General features: G+C 46.1%; 1 protein-coding gene and 1 non-coding gene across 6 annotated transcripts in view; one reads left to right on the forward strand and one right to left on the reverse strand.

The window, feature by feature from the left end:
- SH3BP5 (SH3 domain binding protein 5) overlaps nt 1–22,370 on the reverse strand; it is a 78,355-nt gene extending 55,985 nt beyond the window's left edge. The window contains exons 1-2 of one of the 5 annotated variants that reach the window (XM_016940553.3): nt 22,190–22,370; nt 19,609–19,671 (exon numbers count right to left, since the gene is read on the reverse strand). In XM_016940553.3, the coding sequence (XP_016796042.1) occupies nt 19,609–19,671; nt 22,190–22,207 (81 nt within the window). In that variant the 5' untranslated portion in view covers nt 22,208–22,370. Of the gene's footprint in view, nt 1–19,608; nt 19,672–21,379; nt 21,843–22,090 lie in introns of those variants that run through there. The other 4 variants (XM_054681542.2, XM_526142.8, XM_054681543.2 and 1 more) reach the window with 4 other exon arrangements.
- On the forward strand, nt 5,730–5,838 carry LOC112208867 (small nucleolar RNA U13). The gene has a single exon (XR_002943418.1). It is a non-coding gene; the product is annotated as a small nucleolar RNA U13 (small nucleolar RNA).
- Nucleotides 22,371–27,044: the final 4,674 nt, after the last annotated feature.

Genomic DNA, 27,044 nt, shown 5'->3' on the forward strand with positions numbered 1-27,044 from the left:
GAGCTCAAGCTAAACCACACCAGCCAGCACCAGTATACAGTGGAAGCAGCATGCAGGTTGAACATGCAGCACACAGGATGAGTCCCTGTTTTCTGGCCAATCGCTCACCTGCTCACCTCAATTACCTTGCCTGGAAACTGAGAATCCTGGCTTTTCCTCTTCACAGGTGTCCCCAGAATTAAGTGAGATAAAGATGGGATGGTGATGTTTTAAAAATAACTGTCCTACATGTTAGAGACGACACCAAACTTCAAAAGATCCTTACTAATGCCATTTACAAGTATACCACTTTCAGTTGGCAGAAAGAGGTTTCGCAGGCATTATCTGAGACACACAACAACCCTGTAAAACAGGCTCAGCCAGAATTTCCATCCCGAGTTTACAGATAAGAAAACTGGAGGCCAGGTGCGGTGGCTCACTCCTGTAATCCCAGCACTTTGGGAGGCTACAGGCAGATCACCTGAGGTCAGGAGTTCGAGACCAGCCTGGCCAACATGGCAAAACCCCATCTCTACTAAAAACACAAAAATTAGTCGGGCATGGTAGGTGCCTGTAATCCCAGCTACTCGGGAGGCTGAGGCAGGAGAATTGCCTGAACCCAGGAAGTGGAGGTTGCAGTGAGCTGAGATCACGCCACTGCACTCCAGCCTGGGTGACAGATACTCTGTCTCAAAAAAAGAAAAACAAAAGAAAACTGGAGCCTTGGAGTTCCAGGTGACCTAATGTCTTTGCATAAAGTCACAGGACTATCAAGTGTCAAGTGTTAGATGAAAGCAGACATCTTCAGTATTTTTTGTTTTTTGTTTTTTGAGACAGGATCTCTCTCTGTTACCCAAGCTGGATGCAGTGTCGCAATCATGGCTCACTGCAGCCTCCACCTCCTGGGCTCAAGCAATGCCCCTACCTCAGCCTCCCAAGTAGCCGGGACTAGAGGCACGTATGACCACACCCAGCTAATTTTTAAATTTTTTGTAGAGATGAGGTCTGTGTTGCCCAGGCTGGTCTCAAACTCCTGGGCTCAAGCGATTCTCCTGCCTCGGCCTCCCAAACTGTTGTGATTACAGGCGTGAGCCACTGCAACCAGCCATCTTCAGTCTTCTAGTCCAGTGTGCCAGTCACTTCACCAGTGGTTCTCAGAGTGTGGTCTGGCGAAACCACTGGTGGGGGTGGGGGTGGGGCACCTGGAAACCTTTTCAAGGAGTCTGCAAGATGGAAGCCATTTTCATTAATAAAGACTTGCCATTTTCACTCTCATTCTGAGTGTTCAGTAGAGTTTTCCAGAAGCTACCTGACAGGTGACACGGCAAGAAATGACATGAAATGCAGAAGTAGGTGAGAGAATCCAGCTCTTCTATTAAGTCAGACATTAAAAAGACTTGCGAAAGCATGTATGACAATTACTCTTTCATTGAATTTTCTGTTTGGAAAAATAGTCCTTTTCCATAAAATATATTATTTTTGTTAACATGTAATAGGCTGATTGTCATTTTAATGAATATAGACCTTAGAAATAAATGTCTTTTGATTTTTATATGGCAAATATTAATATTATCCACAAAAACAAAGCTCTCTGGGGTACTCAGTGATTACCAAGAATGTGAAGGGGGATCTGCAGCCAAAAAATCTCCAGTGTGCTGCATGCCACCTGCCCTCAGGCCTGCTCTACATAGACCCCTCTTGAACCAAAGACAAGAGTGTACTTTCAATAAGAATGAAGCAGTTGTTGCTTCTCAGATCTTTTTTAAATGCTTCTGATTTTGTCAGGGAGAAAGACTCCATTTGGTACCACAATGTCTTCAGCACCTGTATACGTTTGTTAATCTCTTTCTTAAAGAAAAGGGAAGCTAATCCAGGCTCAGAGCCTTCCATAAAGAGGGGAATCTGCTAGAATTTGATAAGGAAAACAATCCACCAGAAACAACATAACATTACTCTGAAAGTCATAAGCTGTACCCTGACAAGGTGGGCACTTCCTATATATATATATTATTCTTTAAAAAACACCTGCTTAAAAAATGTATTTTCCTTTGATGGTTTTCCATTTATAATAAGGCTATTTCCTTTTCAAACTGAAGTAAGGCTGGGCACAGTGGCTCACGCCTGTAATCCCAGCACTTTGGGAGGCCAAGGCGGGTGGATCACCTGAGGTCAGGAGTTTAAGACCAGGCTGGCCAACATAGTGAAACCCAGTCTCTACTAAAAAATAATAAAAATAAAAAAATAAAAAAATAGCCGGGCATGGTAGCAGGCACCTGTAATCCCAGCTACTTGTGAGGCTGAAGCAGGAGAATCATTTGAACCTGGGAGGCAGAGGTTGCATAAGCCGAGATCATGCCATTGCACTCCAGCCTGGGCAACAAGAGCGAAATGTCTCAAAAAAAACCTGAAGTAAAAACATGAACCAATTTAAAAGACAACGTGGAATAAATAGCACATGCAGTCCTAGGATGTGGCAAAAATGATGGCGGCAGCAGCAGAATAACTGGAGTTAGGGAAATCCAGCCCTAGAATGATAGGAAAGTCTCCATTAGCAGGAACATACTAGAATTCTATGATAAAAGGCACTATAAAAACATCCCGACTTACTGGCCAGTGGTAAAGGCACCTGAAATGTTCCATTCACTAACACTTTTAATGGCAAAAACCACAATTACTTTTGCACCAACCTAATACAAATCATGCTTTCTTTTCACCCATCCAATCTATTCTCTAAGAGCACTTGTGGCAGCTACTAGAACACACAAAGAAACCACTTTAAATAGCGCTTGGGTGAAAAGGGAGCAAGTGCTCTCCAGTGCTGGCTGACGGAACTTCTGTGACGATGACATGTGCTACATCTGTGCTATCCAACACAGAAGCCACAGCCACTTGTGGCCAAGCAAACACTGGAAATGTGGCTGGTGCAACTGAGTTTTGTATTTTACTTAACTTCAAGGGGCCAGGCACGGTGGCTTACACCTGTAATCCCAGCACTTTGGGAGGCCACGGTGGGAGGATCTCCTGAGTTCAAGAGTTTGAGACCAGGCTGGGCAACATAATGAAACCCCATCTCTGCTAAAAACACAAAAATTAACCTGGTGTGGCAGTGCATGCCTATAGTCCCAACTACATGGGAGGCTGAGGCAGGGGGATTGCTTGAGCCTAGGCGGTCAAGGCTGCAGTGAGCCAGGATCGTCCCACTGCACTCCAGCCTGGGTGACAGAGCGAGACTCTGTCTCAAAAAATTAAAACTTAATTAACTTAGTGATTTTTTTAAATTGTTTTTTGGGATGGAGTCTCACTCTGTCGCCAGGGCTGGAGTGCAGTGGCGCGATCTCGGCTCACTGCAACCTCTGCCTCCCAGGTTCAAAAGACTTAATGATAATTTAAATAGCTGCGTGTGGCTAGTGGCTGCCCTATTGCACAGCACAGGCCTAGCCCTAGATCCTTCTCTGCTTTGAGAGATCCTGCCATGCTTTTTGGGGGCCTCGGGATGCCTTCCCTCCTGCCTCTGTCTGGTTTTTCTTCTCAGTCCCAGCTCCTGCTGGGAGGGGCTTTCATAGCCCTGAGGGCCAGAGCAAGCTGATTCTACCTTAAGAATTCTGCAGCAGAGATAGAAGCACAAAGAGTACACCAGGGCAGAGTCAGGGACCAAGGGAGCCAAACCAGAAAGGCCGAGGCAGGAGGGTGTAGGAGCCAGGAAGAAGCAGAGGTAGACAGCAGGGGTATGGATGAAGACCACCAGGGAGCTGGAGCCAGCCACAACACTCCTGCTCATGGCATAGGCCCAATTCCACAGCAGTTGGTGTCATCCAACTAGAAGACCCAGGTGAAACAGCCCCAAGGTGACAAATACAAATGGAAAGGAATGGAATAGGAAGAATATACTAGGATCTTCAAGTTGGGGAGAACTTCAAGATCACTGCTGGAAACCAGGGACCTAATTCCCCTTCCCCTGAGTCCTTTTCTTTTCCCATCTCAGGCCCTGACCAACTTCAGGAGTAGGGGCCCCTCAGAGTGTCAGCCAGACCTGCTACTTCCTTCTGTGAGGACTTGCCACCGTGTTTCCAATACAAGACTCCCTCTCTTAGGAATCAGAACAGAGGAAACCAGAGGAGGGAGAGACAGACAAAAACAGAGGTGAGAGACAGAAAGAAGCAAATGTGGAGAGAACCATGAGGTGGCATGGGAGGGGCAGTGAGAGATGGCCCGGGTTCCTGATTCTAATCCTGTCACAACACAGTCATATGATGTATCAATCAAACAGGACACTTTTGAGAATAAGGAGAGGCACTATTAATAACTGTGCTGGGACCACAGGCATCCACCAAGACTGCCAGGGCCAACTGAAACATGTGGTTTCCATACACATCAGAGCCAGTGACACTTCCCCTCCCTTGAGTTCCATGAGACTCCTACAACCTTTCAGAAAATCCTCCCTTTAATTTAAGCTATTTGAGTGGGTTGTGGGACAAAATGCAGAATAGTCTAATCCCAGCTTGGGCATCGCGCAGCTCCAGACCCTCTGGGCAAGCCCTGTGCATTCAACAGCTTTTAGGCCAGATCCTATTTCTTCACTCCAACCCTTTCCAAGGCATCACACTGCCTGTCCTTATCTGAACCACCAAGAGGTTCCTTTCACTAAGAGGACAGAGACAAAGTAAGAAAATATAAGGGTCATCATGGTTTTCTCCTTCAAGTTTCCCTCCTCTGAGGTTAACAAGGGTCTTGGACCCTTTTAAGGCCTAAGTAGAACGAATTCCCTCCTAGACAGAAAGGGTCTGGTTTAGAACTCTGATCTAACTATGAAGTGTTTCCAAACAAGCAGGTGAGCACCCAGTTCCACCTCCTAGAACATTGCAGCCCTCCTTTCAATCCTTGGCCTGTGTCAAGATTCCATAACCAAAGGGAAGTGCTGCTATTTGGAGGCTGAGTTAGGGCAAAAGGCTCTTTAACTTTTTAGTTTAAAATAATTTCAAACTTGGAAAAAATGAGGGAAAGATGCAGACACCATGCCCCTTTACCCTGAAATATTTCAGGTGCATATTTCCTAAAGATGAGGCCATCCACTTATATAACCAGAGTATAATAATCAAAGTCAGAAAATTAACATTGGTACAATGCCATTAATCTGGTCTACAACTTTCTCCAAATTGCATCAATTGTCCCACTAATTTCTTTTATAATAAAGGGCAAAAATGGTTTTCCTGGTCCAAGATCCAATCTAACAGTCATACTTGGCATTTTGTTATCTAACACTCTTTCATCTGGAACTTTGTCTTTGTCTTTCATAGCCTCAATTTTTAAACAATATGAGCCAGTTATTTTGTAGAATGTTATTTGGAAAAGACTCGCTTTTTTTTTTTTTTTTTTGAGACGGAGTCTCGCTTTGTCACCCAGGCTGGAGTACAGTGGCACGATCTTGGCTCACTGCAACCTCCGCCTCCTGGGTTCAAGTGATTCTCCTGCCTCAGCCTCCTGAGTAGCTGGGATTACAGGCGCCCATGACCACACTCAGCTAATTTTTGTATTTTTAGCAGAGACGGGGTTTCACCATGTTGGTCAGGCTGGTCTCGAACTCTTGACCTCGTGATCCGCTGGCCTCGGCCTCCCAAAGTGCTGGGATTACAGGTGTGAACCACATGCCCAGCCAAGACTTGCTTTCAGTTCATCTTTTTTGTTGATGTTACATAGGCAACAGAATGGAATTGAACCAATTACAAAAAAATGTTTAAAATAGCCCAAGGTAGATTCTTTTGTAGTTCGTAAGTGTGATGACTGGGTATTCAAGTGCATGTGTGAGATATGCCATCCTCGAATTTTTTTATGATATGATGTGGACACATTACTCATCTGCTATGAAATGGAAAAAAAAAAAGCCCAAGATACAAAGCACCATGAACAAAAGAAAAACCTCATGAGCCCTTTAAACGTGACAGCAAGCACAGGGGTCAGTCCTACAAGGCCCGAGAGGATGGACTGAAGTTACATAACAACCCTGCATGCACATAAGCAAGAACGTGCTCATGCACACAGCTAGAAAGACTGGGGGACCCAGTGCTTTTTCATTTATGGCCAAACACATGTTCTTAAATCCACAGGATTCTTTGTGTAAGAGGATATAGAAATGCTGAAACAGCTGTGTTTTACTGAATTCAACCACAAAAGCACTATTTCCATGTTTATGCCAGGAGGCTTCACATATTTCCTCAACTGCAAGACCTACGATTTTCTTCAAAAATTCACAATCATTAGATTTCAGACAGATTACACCACTGATGTGCATGTTTATTTGGGCTGATGTTTCAACCACCACCCAAGCTGTTATGAAATATAAGGTCCACTTTATAATTAGCACAAGTCTTAGAATCAGGGCGATATGGCGAGTTCATGGCCTAGCCTCAGAAAGCTCTAGAGATCAGTTAGTGTAGCCTGCACAGGAATCACACATCCACCCACCACAGCATTCCAGGCAGGCTGGCTGGCTGACTTCTGCTGGCTTTTGGATAACCTCCCTCCTGCCTTCAGCTAATCAAAATGTTAAGAAAGGAGAGCACAGGATGCAAAAGAGCCAAAGTCAAAGTCAATGGCTGTAACTTTAGAGACACAGGAGATGTGACCAGAAGGAACAACTAAAAACATCATTTCATCGGAATAGAACTAGGGGTGCGGGGGAGTGAGGTAGAGGACTTTCATTTTTCATTATAACTTATCAGGGGCTCTTTTAAAAAAACTATATTCAAGTATTGTTTCAACAAAAATAAAATTTTAAGTCTATTACAGCATAGATTGACTACAGAGCTTTTGTATTTCTCCAGCTGTCAAGAACAAAGGTGGTTCAAAATTTATTCAACATGTGGCTAGATCAGAATGCAGATCCCAGTCAAACAATATCAGGGCTGGAAAAAAGTGTGCCCATCTTTTAGTTTAGATGCTCCCATTTCACTGATGAAGTGACTGAAATCTCGGGAGATAAAGATCCTCTCCCAAGGATCTATACCTGATTAATATCAGGGCAAAGATTGAAAACCTGGTCCCCTAAGTCCTAGACAGCATTCTTTCATCTAAGCAGCCTCAGTGGGGGTCTCAGAATATGCATCTGCTATGCCTCCGAACACAAACTATTTAAGGGTATGGGCTCCAGCCTCAGATTTCTGGATTCATTATACATCCTGGCTCTACCACTCCCTGGCTGTGTGACCTGAGAGAACTGACTGATTCACTCAGTGCCTCCCTTTCTCATCAACATTCTGAAGGACTGTTGTGAGAATGAATAGGATAAACTATAGTAGCCACTGAGCACAAAACTTAGCATATAATAACCTTTCACAAAATAGTGGTTATTTTTACTTAGGTGCCATTATTTAATAACTGGCTAAGGGGCTGGAGGAGGAAAGGATCAACATTTGTTGGACATATATGCCAGGTACCATGCCAGACACTTAACGAACATCACCATATTTAACCCTTAACAGCCCTGGTAAGACAGGTATTGCCCTTCACATTTTAGAAGGAAATTAAACCCAGATAAGCTGATATAACTTACCAAGACTGTACGGCACATTAAGAGGCAGAGAGAGAATTCAAATCCAGCTCTGAGCTCCAAAGCCCACACTTTCCACCATCATATGCTATGCAGCTATGTAGTTTAGTTTCTGTCAGCTCCAAAAAAAAAAAAAAGCTTTCCTATGTTTTTGTTTTTGTTTTTTTTAAGACAAGAGTCTCGCTTTGTCACCCAGGCTGGAGCGCAGTGGCATGACCTTGGCTCACTACAACCTCCACCTCCCAGGTTCAAACGATTCTTGTGCCTCAGCCTCCCAAGTAGCTGGGATTACAGGCATGCACTGCAATACCTGGCTACTACTTTTTCTTTTTTGTATTTTAGTAGAGATAGGGTTTCGCCACGTTAGCCAAGCTGGTCCCAAATTCCTAGCCTCAAGCCATCTGCTGGCCTCGGCCTCCCAAACTACTGGGATTATGGGCGTGAGCCACTGCGCCCAGCCTCCTATGCTTTTTTGACCCGAAGTTTCATAACATTGAACTGTGGTTTTAACAAGTTCCAAGTGGGGAAGCAGATTTAATTTCTATCAAATAAATGCAATACCAGGACTCTCTTTCCCCAGAGAAGACCCAGCAAAACCAGTAGCAGGGAAAGAAAACAGCACATCTATCTGGAGTAGCCCAAGGAGCTTTAGAACCCTACCACCCTGAATTACAAAGCAACAGTCTAATTATTGTAGTACCTCTGGCTCTAGGCTCCACTAATTTTTTCTAATAGGCATTGAAGCCATGCCATAATTTTTTTCTCAGACAAAATTTTTAAGAAATGGGCAAAGTGGCGAAGAATTCCCTATGGCAAGGCCCACAGCATTGCTAAAAACTGTCCATCTTGCCTTTATCGTTGCTGGTTTATTTAAGGTCACTGGGAATACTAACCAAAGTCCTTGCTTTGCTGGCTGGTTAACCATTAAAGCACCTCAAGAAGACACTGAAATGTGGTTGTTTATGAAGTCTCCCCACAGAAAGGAAGGGAGGAAAGGAAGAAAGTATATGTCCTACGGGCCTCAAAATAAGCCACTGTCTCTACATCACCATGAGGGTTGCAGTTTTCAAATATGGCCTACAATTCTTTGGCACTGCCCCAGGATCAAGAAGAATTAGAATGCAGGTGGGCTCATGACTGCTTGGACCAACAGATTATAATAGAAGAGCTGCTCTGAAGGTTTCAAGGCTTAGTCAGAAAAAGCCAGGAAGCTTCCACCTGGTCATCTTAGGACACTCACTATGGAAGGAGCCAGAAACCAAAAGGAAGCAAAAGTACCACACTAGAAAGGTCACACGTAGGCACTCTGGTTGCAACTCCAGCTGAGCTCCCAGCATAAGCTTTCAGAGCCAGCATCCTCTGTCAGACACAAGAGTAGGCCATCTCTGACGTCCAACCAAGCCCTCAAGGACTACAACCAGGCTGACATCTGACTGCATAAAACTCCTCAAGCAAGGACCGCCCAGCTGAGCCCTCTCAAAACCCTCTCCAAATTCCTGACCCACAAATCATAGGCAAAATAGAACAGTTGTTTTAAGCTATTACGGCTTGGGATAATTTGTTAGGGAGAAACAGTAACCAGAACAATGAAGAAGAAAAACACCCCCTTTCTTCTTCCAATAAAGCCAAAAATCAAGTAAGAGAACATTAAATCTGTGCACTTCAAATCTAGCAAAATGAAGCTGAATCCCTTTGCATGCTGGAAACAAAAGGGTGTGGTGAATGAAGACAACCAAATCCCATTCATCATGCTTTGGTTGGGTTTAATGCCAAACAATAAAAGATTTATATTAAGAGGGCTGGGCTGCAGTTATAATAAACAGCGGATATTCCTCTCATTGTCTCCCTGATAGCAGTTTCTTTCTGTTAGAGCAAACATTAACATCTCTTAGATAATCCAGCAAAACACAGCAAAGGAAAAAAAAATCAGGCAAGAATAGAACAAAATTTTTTCCATCTTCCTTTAAGGAAATGAAAGAGGCTGACTTGCTGAGCTCTCCAAGAGCTGCTTTGCAAATTCTGTGATACTCTTGGTTAAAATGCACTACAAAAAAGCAGTATAGTCTTTAATGTTGGAAACATCTATGTGGCAATCGGCAGACTAAGTAACTCTCAAAGAGAAGGGCTGGGCAAAGTTACCTGGGCTGCCTGCCAAAGGATGAGGTTCAATAGATGTTTAATTCATCCAGCCAAAACACACAGACACACACACACACACACACACACACACACACACACCCCACTACGTTAAAGTCCCTACAACAAATGCTGACAAAGAAAAATCACAGCTCAAAATTAAAAGGCTACAGTCCACAGGGACCACATCTCTTGTCAACTTGGGGATTTGAAGATTCTCATTAACCACAGGGATAGCAATGAATCCATCAACCCCCATAGCCTGTCTTCTTTTGAGATGACACCTCAGAGTCACAGGGTAGGCACCTTGAATACAGCTGGGGATACAGTCACATGATTTGTAGGAAAGTCGGCGTGTACTGCAATAGCAAGCGCTTATGATCCTGCCATGGGTTTCAGCTGAGGGGCCAGGAGAGTTTGTGTATTATCTTGTTGATATTTGTAGCTTAAAAGGAAGAAACGCCTAGGATTTTTTAAGGCAATACAGTCCATGTCAATATTAGACAGCTATTTCTATGTTCTAGCCAATGGCCAGAACATGTTTTGGCCACTAACAGCATTTTGCTAATGTGGTTACCATGAATGAAGTTGTGCAAGAACCTATACGTGCCCACATTTATTGATTTAGAAATGATGCTAACAGTCAAATACACAGAGTAACTAAGTTCGAATATCTAAATATTCTTAATATTTGGAATGTTTTCCATTATATCTTGATTTATTGTATTTTCTAAATAAGCATATATATGACGGTTTCTTGGCTGTAGAAGATCCTAGAGTGCCTTTATAGCACTTTTCATCCTTCCATGAATTACAACTAGAGTAGCTTAACAATACACTAATTCATCAAGCAAACCCACAACATCAGGTTTTATCTACAATTAAGGCAGGAACAACCAATCCAAGGTTCTTCCCATCAGCCTTCATAGTTCCTAAAATTCCTTCCAGAGAAATTCATTTATTTGGCTTATAAAGACTTTTTTTTTTTTTTTTTACAACAGACTTCATTCCCCACCCCCATCCCATGAAAATTATAACAGATGGTCATTGTAAATATTTCAGAAAACACCAAGAAATGAAAACTAAAAATCACCAGCATCCTCAGCAGCTAGCAACAACAACTGGTAACATCTGAGGGTACATTTTTCTAGAGCCAGGCTTCTCAAACAATGTGGTGATGGATCTTCTCCCATCCAATCCACCGTAAATCAATACTTCTGTAGAATAAAAACAAACTAGGAAAGTAAAATGCCACCTGGATGTCACAACATCAAATTGCCAAAAAAAAAAAAAAGTCTTACTCTCAATTTCTGTATTTACTTCACCATAATTGGTAACAAGCAGTTCACATTCTTTGGCCCACACAAGAATAACTATGTTAGGGCCAGGCACGGTGGCTCATGCCTATAATCCCAGCACTTTGGGAGGCCAAGGCAGGCGGATCATTTGAGGTCGGGAGTTCGAGATCAGCTTGACCTACATAGTGAAACCCCGTCTCTACTAAAATACAAAAATTAGCCAGGCATGGTGGTGGGCTCCTGTAATCCAGCTACTTGGGAGGCTGAGGCAGGAGAATCGCTTGAACCTGGGAGGCGGAGGTTGCAATGAGCCAAGATCATGCCACTGCAGTCCAGCCTGGGCAACACAGTGAGACTCCATCTCAAAAAAAAGTAATAACTATGTTAGGCCTGTCTTCTCATATGCATATATTCTTTTACTATATATATGGTTTTATATATGCTCTATATAGTTTTATATATATTTTATGTATAGTTTTTTTTCCCCCCACTAAGTAGACCATGGCCATTTGTCCATATCCACACATCATCTTTTTTTAAAGTGAAAGGCCACTCTTAAAATGCTAACGCCCCCAAGCAAGGCAGAATCTTACATGTTCATGAGCCAACATGTGCCTAAGTGGACAGGTTCTGGGGAGGGAAAGGAGAACACAAGGTTGTGTTTTACCAGTGTCACAACTGTCCTCACGGTCAGTCTGTCCAAGAACAGACTGGGAGGCCGGGTGTGGCAGCTCATGCCTGTAATCCCAACACTTTGGGAAGCCGAGGCAGGAGGACTGCTTGAGCCCAGGAGTTTGAGACCAGCCTGGGCAACAAGGAGAGACCCCATCTCTACAAAAACAAAAATTAGCCAGGCGTGGTGGCGCACTCCTGTAGTCCCAGCTACTTGGGAGACTGAGGTGGGAGGATCACTTGAGCCCAGGAGTTCGAGGCTCCAGCGAGCTATGATTGTGCCACTGCACCCTACCCTGGGCAACAGAGACCAACACTGTCTCAGGAAAAAACAAAAACAAAGTGGGAGGCCGGGCGCAGTAGCTCACGCCTGTAATACCAGCACTTTGGGAGGCTGCAGTAGGCGAATCATTTGAGGTCAGGAGTTGACCAGCCTGGCCAACATGGCAAAACCCCATCTCTACCAAAAACACAAAAATTAGCCAGGTGTGGTGGCACATGCCTGTAATCCCAGCTACTCGGGAGGCTAAGGCACGAAAATCGCTTGAACCCGGGAAGCAGTGGTTGCAGTGGCAGAGATCACATCATTGCACTCCAGTTTTTGAGACCCTGTCTCAAATAAATAAATAAATAAATAAATAAACAAATAAAGCAGGGCTCACTCAGGGAAACTAATTTTCACATTACAGCAGGCAGGCCACAGCGCAACGCCCTGCTGATCCAGTGACTACAACGTCCATCCTGCTGTAATCCTGGCCTGTACGAGCCCTCCCTCTGACCCCTTTCCCAGTGCCAACCTGACAAAGAAAGGTCATGGCAGGACCTGGGGGAAGAGAACAACAGAGCCACTGCCAGGCCCCATGGCCAGTTTGGCCCCAGTGGACATCTCATTGGAACCTTCTCTGTTTGCAGCGCCCAGCGGGTCTCAGCCCTCCCTGCCAGCCAAGCACACAGGGGGCCCTCTTGTCCACTCAGGCTGGGCAGCTCTCAAAGCACTCTCTCACACAGCATCCCTTACCATCCTCCAGGCTACCCAGGGATGTAGGCAAGAATTGCAGCCCCCAGATTCAAAGACAAAGAGACTGAGGCTTCCATGTGCCAAGTATCCCTAGAAGTCAGCAGACCTCTGATTTCAGCCTGTATCACCTGATGTCAAGACAGCTGTCTTCCCTCCACCTGCCCTTCCCCACGGCTTTGGGTTTTGCTTATTTCACAGCAAAAACTGAGACACAATCCCATTTTAAAGAAGAAATTGAGGCACAGAAATTACATAATCTGCCAGAGGTCCCACAGCTATGAAGAGGGAGCTGGGATTCAATGCCAGGCGGTCTGGCTCCAGAGGCCAAGCTTTGCCGGCTGTCCTATAGCTAAGTCACTCTACAAGTTTCAAATGTTTCTCCACTCACCTACTTCCCCAAAGGGAAATAAGCAGTATGGGGGGACCACTGAAGCCCAAGGCCTTCAGTACCACCATTCTGATGGCCAAACTTCAAGTCAGAGCTATGGGGGCAGTGCAGCAGCCCTGGCTCAGGCTACCCTGAAGAGACGCAAAGACCACACATGTTTTTTCTTTATAATCAGCCAATCACCAAAGGTCCTGTTAACAATCCACCTCCCCCACCCCAACCTTCCTCAACCTGCAGACGATGTCTGTACGTCAGCTCTCTTCCTCCTCCACTTTAAGGCTGATGTTATCTCTTCAGACTATTTGCGGTCTGCAGGCCTCAACTCTGATGCCCCCTATTTCAACAAAGCTTTGGCCTCTCAAAGGGCCCTGAGTGACTCTCCTAGAATCCCCCTCACCCCACTACAATTGCTTGCTTGGATCCAGGAGACGGCAAGCTCCATGAGGCACGGACGTGCCTGATTACTTGTTGACCACCCTGGTCCCCAGTGCCCCACACAGTATTTGCTGCAGGAAGGCCTCCAGGCCAATGTTTACTTCAACCAGATCTCACCTGCGTACAAGAAGGTCAGGCGTGTAGGGGCTCTGCCAGCTTAGACCGGGCAGCCTGCCACCAGGCCTGGAATCTGGTGCAGCTTCAAGAAACAGTTACTCCTCCCTCCCCCGGTCTATCTATTGCTTCAAACATTCCCTAGCAGTTTCTTCAAAGCACAACTGAGTCTTACAGGACCTAGTCCCTAGAGCATTCCACCCACACATTTTAATGGAGAAAGTGCTGGGACGTATCACTGTCCTTTGATAGAGGAATTTTTCTCCTGATTTGTGCTAATAATTCATGAGGGAGGGGCCAGGCAGCTTCCAGTTTACTCTCACCTCCAAGTTTCTAAGCTCAAAACAGAGTTTTTGGTTGTACCATTGCTCTTTGGGTCCAAAAAAAAAAAAAAATTTTAAGAGAAAACATTTGCTGGTTTTCAGAGGGAGGAAAGGCAGAGATAATGAGTGCTGGCTTAAGCATGTTTGAGGAACACAGATACTCAGAAACAAAGATTTTTCAAACCACCCTGCAAGTATAAGCAGAAACTATTCCCACCTGACCTGAGCAATGAGGAAAAGAAAGGACCCCTTCACAGCCCTGGAACAGCCCACTTTCAGAGCAAGCACGGGAAATGATGAAAACATTACAAATTGTGCTTAAAACCACATATACATGGGCATAAAATATTACAAATCTTTATTCTGATTAGACTTAGAAATTCTCAGTGTGGCTTCTGTTTTAACAAACATTTGAAAAGAGACAGACCTATAAAATAGGCATTTAAAAATTACATCAGCATATTGAGTTTTACTACCTCACCTAGCAGGGCTGTCGCACACCTGAATGACCCATTTATCTCTGACTCACTGCCTCCTCTTCCATCCATTACTCACCCATGCCTGGCACAAGGCCCCCTTGCTGGTCCTCAGCTAAGCCAGGCTTAGCCCTGATGCGCCCTCCAGCTGGAATGTTCTTCCCCCACATGGTCTGAGGCTTGCTCACTCTCTCCAGACAATACTGCATTCCTCTCCCTCCCCTTGCCTCCAAACACCCACCAGCTGAGTCCCCTTCCAGCTCTTTGCCTCCTTTGTATACATCAGATAACCTACCATGTGTATTTTAACTTTTTATTGCGTTTTCCACCCCCTCTGCAATGTAAGCCTCAGAAAAGCAGGGACTTCTGTCCATTCTCTTCACTGCTCTGTCCCCATCACCGAAAATTGCCCCCATCACGTAGTAGGTGCTCAATAAATACTTAGTGAATTAAAAAGCTGGTCAGGCGCAGTGGCTCACACCTGTAATCCCAGCATTTTGTGAGGCCAAGGGAGGCAGATCGCTTTCAGCTCTGGAGTTTGAAACCAGCCTGGCCAACATTGCAAAACCCATCTTTACTAAAAATACAAAAATTAGCCAGCGTGGTGGTGTGAGCCTTTGGTCCTGGCTACTTGGGGGGCTGAAGCTGGAGAATCGCTTGAACCCGGGAGGCTGAGGCTGCAGTGAGCCGAGATTGTGACACTGCACTCCAGCCTGAGTGACAGAGCAAGACCCTGTCTCAATAAATAAATAAAGCTGACTGATCAATGGATCTGTGGGAAAATGTTTATTTTCCTAACTTAAAACATCAGGCTTATATCCAAGGGCTCTCTGGTTAAAAGGTTCCTCTTTTAACAGCTTGAAAAGGTTGGCTTTCGCTGATATAAATCAGCGTGCAAAGGGGACCCAGCACTGTTCACATAAGGTCAGAGGCAAACCCAGGTTGCAGGAAGAGACAGACATCCAAGTGACACAGCAGATGGCTGGCATCCAGAGGCCCTTTTGCAATCTGGAATTTAAATGGCCAAGACAAGAAATGGGATGTTAAATGTGGGCCTCAGGAGCAACATCTCAGTCTCCAGCTACCCACAGACAACTGCACCACAGCGTGAGAGCGCATTAGCAGCTACCACAAGCCTGGTCACCAATGCAGGTTCATCAGACAAAAATCACGAGAGGTGCTGAACGCCCCAGATCGCAATCAAAAGGCAATGGGAAAGGAAATGGGGACAGCAGAATACCTTCCCCTGGGGGCCCTGAAAGTAGACTATCTCATTATTTGCCAATTCCATACTTGTGAATTCGTCTACTCGCTAAAATTTATATGTAACCCCAAAATCAATACACGCAGCCCTTTCAGGTTCATTCACCGACATACACAGGAGCGACGTTCTGCCTCCTGCTTTCAGTGCCCATCCTGTAAACAAGTGTCCTTTTCATGGTCTACTTAGTGCCATGTCTTTCACACTTTTGTGCTTTCTTTGGTGATTTTGCTGTTAAAAATGGCCCATAAGGGAAGTGCAGAAGTGCTGTCTAGTGAGCTTTCCTGAGCACGAGCAGGCTGTGATGTGGCTTACAGAGAAAATACATGTTAGGTAAGTGGCCCTGAGTTCAATGCTAATGAATCAATAGTATATAGTAAATATAGTGTCTTTTAATGGAAACTGAAAAGATTAATATTGATCAGTTGATGAAAATGTGACCACAGGCTTGCTCCAAGCCCTGCATTTTCCCTACAACAATGGTTCCGTATTCACTAATTCAGTGTTCACAACTTTATGGAATACAAGTACCACAAAAACAAGACTGTGCACGGTGGCTCACACCTGTAATCCCAGCACTTTGGGAGGCTGAGATAGCGGTGGGGGGCGGGGGTGGGTAGCGACAACACGAGATCCGGAGTTCAAGACCAGCTAGTTCGAGACCAGCCTGGCCAACATGGTGAAACCCCATCTCTACTAAAAATACAAAAATTAGCTGGGCATGGTGGCGCACGCCTGTAATCCCAGCTACTCGGGAGGCTGAGGCAGGAGACTGGCTTGAACCCAGGAGGCAGAGGTTGCAGTGAGCCGAGATCACGCCATTGCACTCCAGCCTGGGCGACAGAGTGAGACTCCGTCTCAGGAAAAAAAAAAAAAAAAAAAAGACTTGACTGTATATTAAAATGGCTCATTTTCCTGCCCCCCATCCTTGGGCATACTCCCCTTGACCACCCCAGTGGCTCACTCCCCCTGTTCTTCTGCAAACAGAGGCTCCCCTGCAGGCATCTGCTCAGGCGTCCTCCAGCAGCGCCCCTCCAGTGTCTCTGTCACACTTCTTACTGTAGCTATTACCACCAGTAATTATTACCCCCGCTCTGCTACTCACCCCAACCAAAAACGTAAACTCCTGGAGGGCAAGGTCTTTGTCTTGTTCACCCACATAAATGCAGTGGCCAACAGTGTCTGACAAGCAGTTGGTGGCCAGCATGAAGGGTGAAATCCCACCTGGCTCCTTTGTGACAGAAAACACCTATTAAACCTATGCCTCCCAGTGCCAAATGTAGCTAACACTTGAAACGTGTCTAGTCTCAACTGAAATGTGCCCTAAGTGTAAAATATGCCAAAGATCTTAAAGACTTAGTACAAAAATATATGTAAAATGTCAGTAATTTTTTAATAGCAAGTCCACGTTGAAATTGTACTGTCTTGGATATTCCGGGTTAAACAAAATATTTAAATTCATTTCAGCTGTTTCTTTTTCGTTTTTAATGCGTCTACTAGGGAGTTTTTAATTGCTTATGTAGCCTGTATTATATTTCTATGAGTCAGTCTTGGTTATAATACCGTGAAAAGGCCAGCCAGCACCCCAGCCCAGCCCTGGCCACCCCCCTCACACCCTCCAGTTCGCCTCTCACACGGTTCCAAATGCTCTCCAGAGCCAGGCAGGAAACACCTGTCCGGTGGCTTCCTGTGACACACAAATACCTAAGTGTATTCAGAAATGGGATTCAGAAGTAAGGGCTAAAAAGAGTTTAACAGATTAACCAATTTCACCCCAAGAAAGTAAGCACGCTTGGGGCTGAGATGTGGGCCATGTTGTTCATTACCCAGAACAGTGGCCGGCACGTAGTAGGCGAGCAATTAGAATCAATCAATGCTTTAAAAAAAAAAAAGACTATTTCCAGGATGGGTATGGTAACTCATGCCTGTGATCCCAGCACTTTGGGAGGCCAAGGTGGGAGGATCACTTTGAAGCCTGGAGTTCAAGACCAGCCTGGTCAACAGAGCTAGATCCCATCTTTACAAAAAAGCTTAAAGATATGAAAAATTAGCCGGGTATGGTGGCATGCACCTGTAGTCTCAGCTACTGGGGAGGATGATGCAGGAGGGTTGCCTGAACCCAGGAGTTCGAGGTTGCAGTGAGCTGTGATTGCACCACTGCACTGGGATAATAGGATGCAGGAACTGGAGGAGATCTGGAAAATGCCTGGGACTATAAGATGGGAGCCCTGCCTCTGAGGCGTCATAGTACCAGAAGATGCTGAGCCTCTGAGTCCTGATCTGGAAAGTAAATAGTCCCTACCCTCCTAGCTCTCCAGGTCAGAACATTCTATGATGACAGCAGTTTAATACAGTGGCAACTGGACTGTTTAATATAGTGGCAACTGGGCTCTTGAAACGTGGCTATTGTGACTGAGACATGGAATTTTTAGTCTTACTTAATTTTAATTAAACTCATTAGCCAGGCATGGTGGTGCACACCTGTAATCCCAGCTACTCAGGAAGCTGAGGAATGAGAATCACTTGAGCCCAGGAGGTGGAGGTTGCAGTGAGCAGACATTGCACCACTGCACCCCAGCCTGGGCGACAGAGTAAGACTCTGTCTCAAAAAAAAAACAAAATTTTAATTAAATTCAAATAGCCATACGTTGCACATGGCTACCATATGGGACAGCATAGCTCTAGGCTGGTGTGACAGGATGGAATGAGATAAAACGTGTAAAAAACACTCTGTAAATGCTAAAGCCCTATAGGAATGGTAAGAGTTTTGTTGTTTAATGCATTAGAAATCTGAGATCCTGAGAGGTTTCAGTTACCCCACATCACAGACAGACTCAATTCATAAGTGCAAGAAATGTAAATAAACACAGATTTTACTTTACTTGGGGAGAAGGACAGCCCATGCTCTTGTATACCTACGATGGAAATGGAGGTGGTTAGCGATAACCCTTCACACAACTCAGAGCAACAGGCTTTTTAATCCACATTGCTACATCCAGATTTGGTAACTCCAGGGCCTACGCATGCAGCAGAAATCAAGGCTGCCAGTGAATCCTGGTAGATTATATTCCTATCTCCCACACCCTCACTCTTAGGGACCATGTGCTTCTTGTCCCTTCCACTGACTTTTGCTATTTCTCCTGCTACAGAAACAGACTTTGCCAACAGCTCCCTGCATTGGGAAACTGCGCTGAGAGTCCCTTTGGGGCTCTGACAGTCAATTCACAGTCTCCTGAATACATATAGTGGTTGTTCAAATTTGCTGATGGGTGGTAAAAGCAACCACTACTGGAAAGGGGTGGGAACTAATCGGAGGCTGTGATGAATGCTAACTTGTTTACACTCCCGTTGGAAAATGCACATGAAACCCAAATCAAGTTTTAGTCTCCCAAGATTTTTCCCAGCAGGAAAGGCCTTCCCAGTCTAAACAGCTTTTTGTTACCATTATAATTATATTCTATGCACAAGCAGACAATAAAGAAATGAGCAGGGAAGCAGAAGGGGGGCGGGGGGTGAGTTATTAGGACAGGAAAGTCAAGAAATGGTCGAAGTCAGAGGAAACAACACAACACTTTCCAGGACAAATGGTAGGAACTGCCCTGAATATGTAAGAGATTTTGTGAGCTCATTCATTATTCTCCATTAAAGAGTTCGGCTAATTTTCCCCTCTGTCCTTTCAGTCACATTAAAACTTGGGGCTTAAGCGTTGTGTAACGCTCTGCACAGACTTGGTTTAGGCCCCATGGAGCTTCCATAATGAAAAACAACATGTGAAATTGGATCCACATGCGTTCCGCCCACAGGTTGAGCTCAGTGGTGTATTTTATTCTGTCAGGGAGCTGTTGCTCAACTCCCAAGGAGGGGGGTCCAGCAATAACACTCCAGCTATGAAGACAAAATTAACCAGCCTTGTGCCGGTGTGAGTGACATCACTTCACCAAGAACAGGAACTCAGCTCTCTGTACCTCAAGTTCAGTCTCCCGTCTGTTGATATCATCCGTGGACTGATTTAACTTCTCCAGTTCTCCCTGGTGAAGAAAAGAGGGAGAAAAAAAGACTTAAGGGATCCGTCTTTTGTTTCCAATATAACTCAGTCCATAACCTGAAAAATGACCCCAGCCCAATTTGCAGGAAAAGGAAGAATCAGAATTAATTCTTACGGCAAACAGTTGAGGCTTGACTAGAAAAGCAAATGAATGTCGGCATTTCTGAAACCATTTTCTTGAGGGTGTCCCTTTTGACAATGTCTTCAGAGACATTTGGAATTTGTCAGAGGTCAACTATTCCAGGTACATGCCTTCAGGTAAACCCCACCTGTTACAAATGGTTTAATGGCCTAATCAAAACAGTACCATCTGCCTTGAGCAAGAACTTTGCTTAGAAAACAATAAAAGACAATAAGCAAGGCCAAGCCAAAAATATAAACCCAGTGAAATCATCAAGGGCAGAATTCTGGTATTAACTCACCAGAATTATTTTTCTGTAAAGGGTGAAAATCTTTTCACACTGCCAATTATTCAACCTACTTAGCTGGACGTTTTAAACTAGCTTTAATCCCATCCCTTTCAATAAACATTTACAAACTGACATTTTGTAAAAAAGTATCCAACATGAACTTAACTCATCATTACTATGCAAACAAAGGATCTTGCTAACATAATCCCATACCAGTAACACACGATTTATTCCAAACCAATTACTTTAATTAATAGCATTCCTAATGCAAGGATTTTTTTCCCACCTGATCTTTATCTTGCTAACCTGACAAAACAATTCATTTAAACCCCAACCACTGAGTTAAGTGAGCTTTTAAATTGATCTGTGCACCAAAAAACCAATTAGGTATCCAGAAATTACAGAGCATGCTTAAAAGCAATTTTTTTTAAAAAATGATTTATTGAAAAGGTAGAAAAAAACGGGCCTTAGAAAGGGATTTGCTCTGCTTTTTGCTTAGGGGTGAAGAGGTGAAACTGTCACTCCTAGATCTCGGCTTGGAAATTGTTTTTTAATCATCTCTCTTGGAAATGGAGGCACAGCCAGCCAGCCCAATATCCCCTCGCCGCCTCCACGCGTCAGCTTTGCGCATCAGTTGTCCCCGATTTCTTTTCATGCCCAACCTCACAACAAGGAAAAGCAGGGTTTTAAGCAATTTCAAGCCAGGCAGAACGTTGAGCCAGTGATGACAATAAGCCGCTCAGTTCGCTAACAATCAATCAGAGAAGGAAAACGGCTCAAGCCGGGCACCTTGGCAAGTGAGGACTCTGCACCCGGGGCACCGGTGCCAGCCCGCGCTGCAGGGGCGGGCAACGCCCACCCGCCCACGGTGCCCGGCGCCCACGCGGGCGACACCTCCTCGCAGAGCCTGGACGCCGTGCCATGCCCGCGGTGCCGCGGCCGGGCAGGGGTACCCCCGAGGATACCATGGCGCCCCCGCCCCCTTTTTCCCTTTGTTGCACATCCGCCCGAACCACCAGGCACGCTGCACCGACCCCGATCCTGCTACGGGTCGGCGGGGGGCTCCCCGCAATAGAGTCAGGCCGCATCCACGCGGGCACTGTAGCCTCCTCATTGTGGAGACGATGAAACGGAGCATGCAGACCGTCTCCTGCCACCCTATGTGGCCGCCAGTCCCCGGACCACAGTTACTGGGGGCTGCGAAGTGGCTGTACGCGTAGACACCGACCTCCGTAGCAGCCCTGGCGAAGCCCGGATGCGGGGCGACCCCGCGCGCCCTACCTGGATCCGGGGATCCACCTCTTCTTCCTCCTCCAGCCCCTGCTCCATCCCCTCTTCCTCCTCCTCCTCCTCGTCCCGGGCAGGCGGCAGGATTTCGGCTGGCTCCTCCGAGCGGCTCCGCTTCAGTGCCGCGTCCATGCAGCCGGCACGCGCGCCGCGCAGTGGGCTCCGGAGCGCCCCGGGGGTCGCGGCTGCCACAAGCTGGGCTGGAGCCGCCTCGCCACAGCCGGGCACGGTCGGGGAGCCGCCGGGGCCGACACCCGGGAGACGCAGCTCGCCGATGCGGATACCTCCGGCCGCGGCTGAGCAGAGGAAATGGGCGCGGCCGCCCCCTTTCTGCCGCGGCAGTCAGCGCAGCGCCCGCTCCGCCCCCGTCCCGCCCCGGCCTCGCGTTCCGCGGCCAGTCCCAGCTATCGAGGTCTCCGTCGCAAAACCCCAGCTCCCTCCACATCTCCAAGGTGGCAAAATAGGACAGCCGCCACCCCCTTGTAACGTAGCAGCTCGGATATATCTCAACTACGTAACGCAAGCCTCCCGCTTTCGGGAGTCCCCTTCTCCAGCCCTCCTCCGAGGCTCGTGTGTGTGGTAGGGAGGCGTGGGTGTTTTCACGCTGAAGTCGCCTTCTGAAGCCTACGCTCAGTGACCCTGGCCCTCAGGACCAAGACTTGCCGAAACCCTGTACCCAAAGCACACTCCTCCCCTTGAGCGAACCTTGGGAATGGCGGAGGTTCCGTGCACTGATGCATTGCCGAAGGCTGCGGCCTCTCTGGGCGAGCCCCATACCGAAACACAGAGGTGCGGCGGTCCTACCTGAATAGCCAGGAGCATGGAGAATGCATTGAGCTGGGATTTAAGGAGGTGGCAAGTGTAACCCCTGTTGATGGGCACACTCTGGCCAAGAATTTATGAATTAGTGAGACTTCCTGCCCACCATCAACAAGTAGGGAGACAGAGTTGGCCTGGCAGACACAGCATCCGAAAAGGCCAAACTGAAGAGGCATGTGTGTGTGCTTTTATGAAATGTCAGGGCCACTGTGATGTCAGGGGAACGCAAAGGATGACCTTGGCAAAGCAGATGAGCACATGGCTGCTCACGTCTCCTTCCCTTGAGAAATGCAGAACGTGCACATGTTCTACACGGAGGCCTGTAGCCCATCGGCTCTGAGTTTGGAGGACAAATTTGCTTGAGAAAGGAGCTTCTTTCTGAGAACCTATCATCAAAGCCACCTTACAAAACCTGGGTCTGGCACAACGTGGTGGCTCGTATCTGTAATCCCAGCTCTTTGAGATGCCAGGACACAAGGATCACTTGAGGCCAGGAGTTCAACACCAGCCTGGACAATACAGCCAGACCCCTTCTCAAATGAATAAATAGTCCTGCTCCTGGTGGTTTTATCAGAAACTAGGCTAGAGGGTTACTCCTTGGACAAGGCACCACCCCATACACACTGGCACTGTAGTCCACTGTCAAAGGAAATTTGTCCTGTCTCCTGGAGGTAGTGCCATGGTTTATTTCTAAAAAGGTCAGACCTGTTCATTGCTCTTTAAATCAAGGATGAGTCAGCAATTCTGTGAGAGGTGTTTCAAAGCTCCTTGCTAAAGACATAGTTGCTTTTGGTTTTCCAATGACAGATGAAGCCAGGAACAAGATAGCCATAGGGGTCACTTTGGAACACAGGAGCCACCAACGTTCTCTGGTGGCTTGGAATTGAGCCTCCAACTTTGCAGGTACATCCTAGCTCTGAATAAACTGAGAGACAGAGTTTGAAATAAACAGAACTCTGGGGTCAGCCCTGACTATGATAAATGCTTCTCAGCTAGCAGAACCCCATCCTCTCCATTCTAAATGGCAAACTCCAAACTACATTCCTGCTTAAGCTTAGGTCAAGAGCAAAATACATCTATGAGACATAGGCCAACTGCTCAAGAACATCAGTCCAGACTTTTGTTGTCTTATTTTTTGGAGATCTGGGCCAGCTATAGTGTTAATCCTAATAGTCCTTCTTTTTTTTTTTTTTTTTTTTTTTTTTTTGAGACGGAGTCTCGCTCTGTCGCCCAGGCTGGAGTGCAGTGGCGCGATCTCGGCTCACTGCAAGCTCCGCCTCCCGGGTTCACGCCATTCTCCTGCCTCAGCCTCCCGAGTAGCTGGGACTACAGGCGCCCGCTACCACGCCCGGCTAATTTTTTGTATTTTTAGTAGAGACGGGGTTTCACCGTGTTAGCCAGGATGGTCTCGATCTCCTGACCTCGTGATCCGCCCGCCTCGGCCTCCCAAAGTGCTGGGATTACAGGCGTGAGCCACCGCGCCCGGCCATCCTAATAGTCTTTCTAAAGATAAAATGAGAAAAATAAATAAACCACAGGCAGTACTACATACAGTCAACCCTCCATAGCCTCTCAGGTTCCACATGTGTAAATTCAACTAACCACAGATAGAAAATATTTGGGGGAAAAAAAAACAACAATTAAAAAAATGCATATTTAAAAATACATGGCCAGGAGTGGTGGCTAACACCTGTAATCCTAGCATTTTGGGAGGCTGAGGCAAGGAGGATCACTGGAGGCCGGGAGTTCCAGACCAGCCTGGGCAACAAAGCGAGACTGCCTCGCTCTCTAGAAAAAAAAAAAAATACAGTATATGACAACTATGTACATATTTGCATTGTATTAGGTATTGCAGTTAAGAAATCTAGAGCTGACTTAAAGTATACAGGAGGGGCTGCTCATGGTGGTTCATGCCTGTAATCTCAATACTTTGGAAAGCCAAGGTGGGTGGGTTGCTTGAGCTCAGGAGTTCAAGACCAGCCTGGACAACATGGTGAAACACCATCTCTACAAAAAATACAAAAAATTCGCCAAGTGTGGTGGCTCATGCCTGTAGTCACAGCTATTTGGGAGGCTGAGATGGGAAGATTGCTTAAGCCCAGGAGGCAGAGGTTGCAGTGAGCTGAGATTGCACCACTGTCCCCCAGCTTAGGTGACAGCAAGACCCTGTCTCAAAATAAATATATATATATAAATAATAAAGTATACAGGAGGGGCCAGACGTGGTGGCCCATGCCTGTAATCTCAGTCCTTTGGGAGGCCGAGGCAGGAGAGACGATCACTTGAGGCCAGGTGTTTGAGACCAGCCTGGACAACAAAGCAAGACCTGGTCTCTAGGCCAGGCATGGTGGCTCATATCTGTAATCCTAGCACTTTGGGAGGCCGAGGCAGGTGGATCACCTGAGGTCAGGAGTTTGAGACCAGCCAGGACAACATGGTAAAAATACAAAAATTAGCTGGGCATGGTGGCACATGCCTGTAATCCCAGCTACTGGAGAGGCTGAGGCAGAAGAATCGCTTGAACCCAGGAGGCAGAGGTTGCAGTGAACCGAGATGATGCCACTGCACTCCAGCCTGGACGACAGAGTAAGACTTTCTCTCAAAAAAAAGAAAAAAGAAACACCTCATCTCTAATAAAAATTGTTTTAAATTAGCAAGGCATGGTAGCACATGCCTGTAGTTCCAGCTACTCTGGAGGCTGAGGTAGATCACTTGAGCCCAGGAAGTCAAAGCTGCAGTGACCCCTGATCATGCCACTGTACTCCAGCCCGGGTGACAGAGGGAGACCCTATCTCAAAAAAAAAAAAATGTTTTTAATGAAAAAATAAATTAAATAATGTATACAGGAGGTTGTATGTAGGTTATATGTAAACACTGCCATTTTCTACAGGGGACATAAGCATCTCAGATTTTAGCATTGCAGGGGTCCAGAAACCAATCCCCCAGGGATATCAAGGGACAACTGTATATATTCCCTATTGGCACATATGTAGTGCACATAAATGCATAGCAAAAGGCCTGGAAGGATTTGTACCCAGTAAAGAGTGGCTACCTCTGGGAAAAAGGGAGCAGGGCGTGGCCTAGGATTGTCTGGGATGGGGGCAGGGGATCAAAGGAAAGTTAGTTTCTCAGTAATGTTTTATTTTTCACAAGGAGGATATGTTTATGATTGTTTTGTGGAATTTAAAGATAAATTTAAAATAATGCATACTGGTCAGGTGTGGTGGCTTATGCCTGTAATCCCCGCTACTCTGGAGGCTGAGGCAGGAGAAACACCTGAACCCAGGAGGCAGAGGTTGTAGTGAGCCGAGATGGCACCATTGCACTCCAGCGTGGGCGATAAAAGTGAAACTCCGTCTCAAAAAAAAGAAAGAAAGAAATGAGAAAGCATACCACATATACTTTTGGGGGAAAAGCACTCCAGAGACTGCAGCAGCATGTGCAAAGGTCCTGAGGTGGGAATATGCCTTGGGTGTTGGGAAAAAAGCAAGGAGATCCATGTGGGTAGGACAGAGACAGCCAGGGAGAGAGGGAGGGAGATGAAATCAGAGGCAAGCATGTGGGTAGACCACGGAGATGCTTTAGGTCATGGTAAGGAATTTGGATTTTGTTCTGAGTGAGTGCTCCTGTAATAACTCTGGCTAGTGTGTGAGAAATTGACTCGGTGGACATTGAGGAGCTAGGGTCAGAGGAGACAAAGGAGATCCATTAGCCTGATGATCAGCCTCTTCTGATTGCTTCTGTTTTTTCAGCAAAGTAATGAGCCACATCATCAGCTGAGAATGAGGGGATGTGGGGCAGAGGGCATTGGAGGTTGGAGGAGAGAGTCTTTGTGAAAGAGCTTGCAGGGAGAGTTGGTGACTGAGTTGACCATGGGCATATATTATAATCGCCAGGTTGCGCTAAGGACCCACCTATGGTTTGAGAGTCCCAGTGAACCCAGTCAGCAAGGACGAGTGGATTTTCCTATAGTATAGTCTCCAAATCATTCCCATCTTTCTAACCCTTGATTCAGGGCTTCATCATGGCTCCCTAGACTCTTTTACAGTCCCTCACCCTCTTATGTCCACACTTCCCATTTGATCTAGCTTAGATTCCATTGTCCATCATTAAAATCACCACACTACAGTCAACCACAACTCCCTCACGCTTCTCCCTGACCACTGTAAGCCCTTGGCATAATCCCAACCCTGGTTCAATCCCACAGTCTTACTACTTTTTACCTGTACTTAGTAGCTAAGCTAAAGTGCTGGAAGTATAGGCGTGAGCCACCACACTCAGCCAAAGAGTTGGGGTTTTTTTTTAGTTTAGTTTTTTTTTTTTTTTTTTGGGGGGGGACAGAGTCGCGCTATGTCACCCAGGCTGGAGTGCGGTGGTGTTAGCTCACTGCAACCTCCGCCTCCTGGGTTCAAGCTATTCTCCTGCCTCAGCCTCCTGTGTAGCTGGGATTATAGGCGCCTGCCACCACACCCAGCTAATATTTATATTTTTAGTAGAGATGAAGTTTCACCATGTTGGCCAGGCTGGTCTTGAACTCCTGATCCACCCACCTCAGCCTCCCAAAGTGCTGGGATTATAGGCAAGAGCCACTGTGCCCGGCCAAGAGTTTTTATTTAATGTTTTTAAAGTGAAGTTTGCAAGTGAAAGTGATCAACAACATTAATTCATTTGTATTTTTGTTTTGTTTTTTGTTTTTAGATCTAGATCTGCAGAAAGCAACATTAATTCAGTACACTTTTCAGCCCCTACTATATGCATACACTATTTCTGGGGCCAGTTTGAGGGTCCCAAACATGTAGATGACAAATTCCTAGTCCTTTACTTGGGGAGACAGGCCCTC

The sequence above is a fragment of the Pan troglodytes genome, chromosome 2 (assembly GCF_028858775.2).
Source record: "Pan troglodytes isolate AG18354 chromosome 2, NHGRI_mPanTro3-v2.0_pri, whole genome shotgun sequence".
NCBI lineage: Eukaryota > Metazoa > Chordata > Mammalia > Primates > Hominidae > Pan > Pan troglodytes.